Source organism: Sinocyclocheilus anshuiensis, unplaced genomic scaffold (assembly GCF_001515605.1).
Source record: "Sinocyclocheilus anshuiensis isolate Anshui unplaced genomic scaffold, SAMN03320099.WGS_v1.1 scaffold1559, whole genome shotgun sequence".
NCBI lineage: Eukaryota > Metazoa > Chordata > Actinopteri > Cypriniformes > Cyprinidae > Sinocyclocheilus > Sinocyclocheilus anshuiensis.
This window is the reverse complement of record NW_015551091.1, coordinates 367228-374842: the sequence shown is the minus strand read 5'-3', so window position 1 is coordinate 374842 and position 7615 is coordinate 367228. Positions and strand designations below refer to the sequence as shown.

Sequence of the window (7615 nt, the reverse complement as noted above, 5' to 3'; positions counted from 1 at the left end):
CATCAGCCGTCTTCAGTGTCACATGATCCTTCAGAAATCATTCTAATATGTTGATTTATCATCAGTGTTGTAAACAGTTGTGCTGCTTTCAGGATTCTTTGATGAATAAAAAGTTAAAAAGAGCAGCATTTATTTAAAATCTTTTGTAACAATACCGTTCAAATGTTTGGGGTCGGTATTTTTTTTTCTTTCTTTTTCTGAGGTATCGGCAAGTACCAAAAATAAAAGTATCGGTATCGGGCGAGTACTGGAAAAAGTGGTAACGGTGCATCCCTAATTTACAGTAAATCATTTTTATTTCTTTATTTATTATTTAATTAAGTTAATAAAAGTTAAATACTTAATTTTTTGGTGCCAGTAAAAATGTTGGCAATTTAGGTAGAAATCCTACTGTTGAGCTCTGTGTCAAGGATTTTAGCTTTAACTATGATTTTTAATTATACTAAACATTATACTAGATACACCAGATGTACTAATACTTGATTATATTTTGTTGGGGGGTGTTTTGTGCATTATTTATTTTTTATTGGCTTGTCATTGCCTTGTCACAAGGGTAGTAATCAAGTGAAAATGAGATTTCAGATACAGTCACCTCCCTATTAAAGGGGCTGATGTCATTCTCTGAGGAGAGGATGTCAAATCTCACACCATCACTGTGAGCCTTATGAAACACTTCCTCCAGTTAGAATTTGATGAAGAGCACAGAGAAAGGGTGAGATTGTAGAATTTACACAAGTATTTTTAGGCCATTATAGCCCAGTGAAGGGTGACTCTTTCCCACCAAACGCCAGCACATTACGGTTAAAGCCGCCCCTCACCTTTTCACCGTCTGCTGCAGTCAGATTGATCCTGCGGTACAGCTGACATGAAAGCACATGGAACGGAGCCCACCGCTGGAACTCCAGCGCAGACCGAAGCGAGCGCACTGGAGGCCGCATCTGTCTGATGGTTATCAAAGTCCCTGCCTCGCTCCCGGCCGGGTGACTAATCTGAAGTACCTGCACGGTGTCTCTTGCAATGAAATATCTGGGTCAACCTGAGAAAGATGGAGCACAGCTGGAGAACCAAAAATGTTTTTTTCCCTGACTCAATTACTCTGCCAAGTTCTTAGCAAAGCAATCTACGTTCTGCCTCTTGAAGTTGTAAATACATTACAACTCTTGAGCCATGACAAGGGAGTTCTGGCTCGAGAACGAAGTGCAACACTTTAGTTTAAGGGTCTAACATAAGGGTCTTATAACAACATAATGGGCTATATATAATGTTTGCCTGAGGATGTATGCCCCGCGGTATCAGGCACTTAAGTTTTAAAAGGAAGAGTTTAGTCTTAGATCTAAGTCTGAGTTCTGAGATGATTCAGGATCAGTTCTTGTTATTTTAAAGGGATAGTTCACCCCAAAATGATTTTTTTTTGGTTAATTTACTCACCCTCTCTAAGATGCAGATGACTTTTTTTTCTTCATTAGAACAGTAAAGAAGAGTTTTAGCTGAAACCATGGTCCTTGGTTATAAAATGCAAGTCAAAAGCTAACGGCACTTTGAGAGTCAAAAAAAGCAACACAAGCAAAACAAAATTAATACCCATGGCTTCTTATGATATATTGAGGTCCTATGAAGTGAAATGACCAAACTATGCAGGAAACTGAAAATTATTTACAACATTATTACCTGTAATCCAGAGCCTTAAGCAAATGGGGAAGACCGATTCTTTTTTGTGAACTGGTTCTTTCAGACAGTTTGTTTCAATGAACTGGTTCAAATAATTGATTCACCAGTTTGATTAGATAATCATGCAATGACATAACGTGTACACCAGGGCTGCCCAAACTCGGTCCTGGAGGGCCGGTGTCCTGCAGAGTTTAGCTCCAACTTGCCTCAACACACCTGCCTTTAAGTTTCTAGTATGCCTAGTAAGAGCTTGATTAGCTGGTTCAGGTGTGTTTAATTGGGGTTGGAGCTAAACTCTCAGGACACCGGCCCTCCAGGACCGAGTTTGGGCAGCCCTGGTGTACACAGTTATATTATTAAAACACCCAATAATGATGTGGAAGAAAGTCACCTACTTCTTGGATGGCTTGAGGGTGAATTAATAGCAAAATGTAATTTTTGGGTGGACTATGCCTTTAAGAAGATTGAAATGACTTAAAGGTGACATATCATGAAAATCTGACTTTTCCAGGTTTTAAGTGCTATAATCAGGTCCCCGGTGCATCTACCAACCAAGGAAATGTGAAAAAGATTAACCCAGTAACTTTGTTTTTTTGTAAGCCTTTTTCTGCAAGCGTCTGAAAAAAAACAAGCGCGTCTGATTTCGCTCCCTTGGTGATGTGGCAAAGGGATCTCATTATAATATTACCGCCCCTTAATCTGTAAGTTTACACCCACGGCACTGTCATTTGATTTCGCAAGCGACAACGGTGTACTAGTTCTAATGTCATGGTGAAAGTTTGAGAAAAACATGCTAACTGTTCTGTCTTTGGCTGCACAGACGAGCACAGAACACTATTTAGAGTCCCAGCCTCAGAGGAGACAAGAGAGCAGTGGATTTATTGATTTATTTAATATATATTGCTGCTGCCACACAGATCTAAAATAAACATGCAATTTATTTCCCAGCAGTTTACCTTCACAGACATACTGTAACTGACTGTTTTTGTAACTCGTGTATGTTTTTAACGTAAACTATATGCATGATTTCAGCGCGATAAACATTATAATCAGAACCAAAACAGATGTTTCTAGCAGGTCCGAGCTGTAATGGCGCAGCTCTATTCGGGAAAAGGGGGCAGGGAGCAGCAGCTCATTTGCATTTAAAGATACAGGCCCGAAAAACAGCGTGTTTCTGCTTCCACTCAAAATAGGCATTTTCAAAATGATATAATAAATGATCTGTGGAGTATTTTGAGCTGAAACTTCACAGACACATTCTGGGGACACCAGAGATGATATAATAAATTATCTGTGGAGTATTTTGAGCTGAAACTTCACAGACACATTCTGGGGACACCAGAGACTTTTATTACATATTGTAAAAAGGGGCATAATATGTCTCCTTTAATTCACCCAAAAAAATGAGAATTAATTAAAAAGACAACATTTTGAACAACATTGGACCCCATTGACTTTGATTGTATAATATATTTTTTTCTTTTCTGTAAAAAAAATGTACACTGGTTTAGAGCATCATAAGGATGAGTAAATGAGTAAATCAGTTTTCATTTATGGGTGAATAATCCGTCTATGATCCAATCTGAATCACATTTCTTGTATTTTCTCTAACAAAACTTTCAGGTACATGATAAGCTGCAAGTGATAAGCCTGTGATATCTGCTCTGTTAATCGTTTTTTCCCAACTTGCCATGACAAACAACAGCATTGTGCAATAGGACATTTTCTCAGTAGCTGTTTTTTTTATTTTCATTATCTTGCCATAAATAGCCCTGTCCACACTGAAATATAATTGGCTTCAAATCCTTTTCCACATATCTGTGTATTGAACATTAAATATGTTTTCATTGACTGTGATTTAATTTTTTGGTCAATGAATAAGGAGCTAATTAATCTTTTAGTTAAAATGCATGTGCCTAGTTTTAAGAAAAGGCATCTGTTCATTCATAAAAAAATAAATAAATTTAATGACACATTTGCCATGCTGTAGCCATCAAGACATTTTTTTTTTTTTCTTCCTTGATATATCAGGACTGTTATGACAAAAAAGCTCACTGTATTTTATATGGCTTTAAAGCTGGTTAATGGAATGAGAATGAGTGGAACTTCTTTGTTTTTCTTTCTTTGTTTAATGATTACTTTCACATCACACCCCTCCTATACCTCTAGCAGACATGCCTCTACCAGGTCCATGCGCCCTAAATATAGCCCAAATTTGGCTTGCGTGTCTGGATTTCCTGTCAGCTTCAGATCTGGGCTGATAGCACTCTTTCTATCTCAAGGACATGTTAAATTAAACTACCTCTATTTGTAAGTGCCCTCATCCTTTCCCTTCTAGTCTCCTGTCCTATATCATGCTTCACTGAACTTGTTGTTGGGCTTTCCTTCACGGATTGATGAGAAATGTAAACCCTTGAGGTACAAAGATGAAACGGTGCAGTCATCGTTGCCATGGTTGACCACATGTTGTGTTGTTTCTCCGACATGACATGGTTTTTCTGCCTTTAATGCCTTAACCAGTTACAGTAGCATCTTTGCTCGTTCTGTCTGTTATATTCACTCTTACTCTCCTCTTTTAATTAAATTACTTTAATTTGTGGCAGGAAATTGAATGACAGAGCCTGCTAACGGATAAGCTGAAAACCAGTCAAGGTTAGGACACGTTGTAACAACTATGTTTTACTATATGCATATTTTTAGGTTTGATAATTTTACTCGTTAGACAGTTTTCATGATAAAACCGTATTGGCAAAGTAGTGCCCTTAAATTTCTCAATAAAGCATTGCCGCTATAGCCATACACGTTTAGATAGATGCCTTTGGTCATTGCGTCACATAGTCTGATGTTTTTCGAACGTCCTGCCATGTGTGTTGTCAAGTTAAAAATAATTTGACTTTTAAAAACAGGCTTTGAACATTCAGTTCCATTCTGTTTTGCTTCATCAACATGTCTTATTTAAACACCTCTAAGAAACACGTCCAATCAGGTTCAGATGAACTTGAAACTAGCCTAATTATACAGAGCTTCCCGAAGACGATTAGTGGACTAGCCATTCACTAGACATTCAACTCAATAAACAGTTGCCTTTAAAAATATGGAATTATGCACATCCCTAATATTCACAGGGGAAGGAAAGTGCAACATTACTTCAACAACTAAAATCGTAAGTTTAGTTAAAAAAAGGGGGAAAAAAATCCCAGACATTCTGTAAAAAAAAAACACTTAAAAAATCTGCTATAGTTTACATGCAGAATGCAAGAGAGTTATGTATATAAATATATATATATATATATAAGAGGCTTAAGGTTTCTAGGTGCCACACCTAATGGTGTTGACTGGTGTGTAATTCGCAGCAGACAGTCAGTCAAAGGGGTTGGGAGGTGGAGAAGAGTGGTAATCCTGTTAGCAGGCCTCTTGCAATCTGCTGAAAAGTCTGTCGTCTTTATCTCAGTGCTGCCCAAGAAGAAACAGAGACAGTGGCTTTATGGAAAACACAGCCCAAAACTCTAGGCTGGATTAATCATGCACAGAGGTTGTAGTTATTTCCCGACAGAGTCAGGTTTGGGCAAGGTGCTCCGTTCAGGGTAGCAAGTTTTTTTTATTATTATTTTGTGCATATTTATAAATTTATTTAAAAATATATGTTAATTTAATAAAAAAAATATATTTAAATTTTTTTATTAAAATTCATTTACATTTTTTTTGAGAGGGTAAAAAGGGTGAAAAATTACAAATGTCTTGGTATCATGCTGAGAGATTATTGAAAAGGAAACATATTTGAAAAACTTTTGTCCACCAACTAAGTCATGTGGCGCAGAAAAGAAAAAGCAAAAAACAGTAACTGAACCTCATGACTTTGAGGTCAGTAAGTCTCCTAAAATATTGTATCTTTTGACTTTTTAATAACCAGGTAATGTCATGTGGTGCAACTCTCCCCAAAAAAGTAATATTACTAATACATTTTAATTAATTATATTTTAAATAAATTACTTTTTACCTTGAAAAAATCCTAAAAGCGTAAAAATCTAAAAGAATCTTTAAAAACATGTTTGCAAATAATTATTTTATTAAATGGTTACACCATAGAGACATTTTAGCGCCATTAATTGTAAACTTTATTGAAAATGGTATTTCATAGCTATATGAAAATGGCATAAACGTGCATGAATGCAAATAATACATTCTAAGAACTTGGATTATATGTTTTAAACTCCATTTTTTAAATAATATTTCATGTTTTCTTTATCGTAGACACTCTATTTTGTTATTGACCAAAATATATTTTAATTCTTCACATAGTACTCCTGAGGTAGCTTTATGGTAATTTTAGCTAAATCAATTTTCCAAGCATGTGTTTTCATAGTGATGCAAATCAAAGCTACTAGGATTCCAAAGATCTAACAGGTGAGGACAGAGACTTTCAGCAAAGACCCCTTTGGTATTCTAGACATGCTGGCAAAAGTAAACTCTTGGTACCCATGCATGAAGTATATTCTTACCTGTCCCTTGGGGTGGATGTGGCTTGGTAAGCCAGGCAGGGGCTTAAAGGCCTGATCTAGTGCTGGGGCGAGTCAACTGGGAACAGAGCATGTAATTAGCATGTTTAGAGTCGCGGGTGACCCTGCTCACACGTTGATTGACAGTTCTCGCTGCTGCTTGGCAACGGCCCCCTGGGAGGTTTCAAATCCCATCACTGGGCTGTAATTGAGTGTCAACAAACAGGCAGGCCTCCAACGGAACAGACCTCTAAAGACTGCTGTATATCTCCAAATGGTGTGGATGGGCTTCTCACAACACTTCTATAAATCAGATTCAGTCTGAATGCTTTGAATAAGACTGCTTTGAAACCGTCAAAGTTATGACAAGTTCTTTTGATTCCTCAGTTGCGATATTGATATGAATCAGACACGTTTTATAATAATGTTCTGGCAAAATGGCAAAACCGCTTGAGTGTGTATGTCACTGTTTATGAAGCTGTGTGATGTTATGAATAAAAAAAAAAGTAAAGCACATAGCTGACATGTCAAGGCTCAACATGATGTCAGCCTGATGTCATGGATATACATTGCATTAGCATTACTGATGGTTTACTTGAATATGTATTATGATTGCACTAAGATGTAATGTTTCATAATAATTATTTGTTTTAAGAAGTTACTTTCTTGTGATTCTTGTTGCATATGAATATTTCTTTGAATGTGTCTTTTTTTGTTTTGTCCCTCTCTCAGCTCGATGACTGTGCTTTACAGTTGTCTCATATTGGCAGTTATCTGGACTTGGAGTCCACCTTGGCCGAGCAGAGAGATGAACTTGATGGATTTCAGGAGGATGGAGGGTAAGCATCTGTACCTTCATGCCGTCTTCTTTGGAACAAAAAAAAAATCACACAACTATTTTCTATACAACTGTTAATCTCCAAAAATGACATAAAAACACCCCAAATAAAAAAAGCACCATAAATGTAGATTTTCATAAATGAATCATTCAGTCTGATTTGTGAACTGAATCAACCAGTGCATTAAAGTAGTAATGAACTGCATTTATAATCAGTGTTGGGCAGGGCTGGACTGGGACAAAAAATCGGCCCAACACCACCATTTATATATATATATATATATATATGGGTGATTCTTAGACTATGGGCACTTTTATGTTCTTTGGTCATATTTATAAAAATACATATAATTTTGGACAAATTCCTCTTTCTTGGTCAAACTAAACTCACCGCAGAGCAAGCCTGTTCTTGATAAATCTGTTGTGAAAACGTGGGAAATGCCGACGAGGAAGAAGTTGGGATGAAGCGATCTTTATATAGGCGGAGCAAAATGCTTCATCGCTCCGTCTATAGCGCATTGTGATTGGATGGGTTGCTGTCAATACAGGAGACAAACCAATGGGCCACTGGCTGCTCGCTGTCCGTGCGTGATGGTCCTTGGCAAAAAACAAG

General features: G+C 37.1%; 1 protein-coding gene across 1 annotated transcript in view; it reads left to right on the top strand.

The window, feature by feature from the left end:
- The first annotated feature begins 2042 nt into the window (after positions 1–2042).
- LOC107662660 (FH1/FH2 domain-containing protein 3-like) overlaps positions 2043–7615 on the top strand; it is a 172546-nt gene continuing 166973 nt past the window's right edge. Inside the window, exons 1-2 of the mRNA XM_016452738.1 lie at positions 2043–2081; positions 6897–7003. Coding sequence (XP_016308224.1) covers positions 2043–2081; positions 6897–7003 — 146 coding nt within the window. The remainder of the gene's footprint in view (positions 2082–6896; positions 7004–7615) is intronic.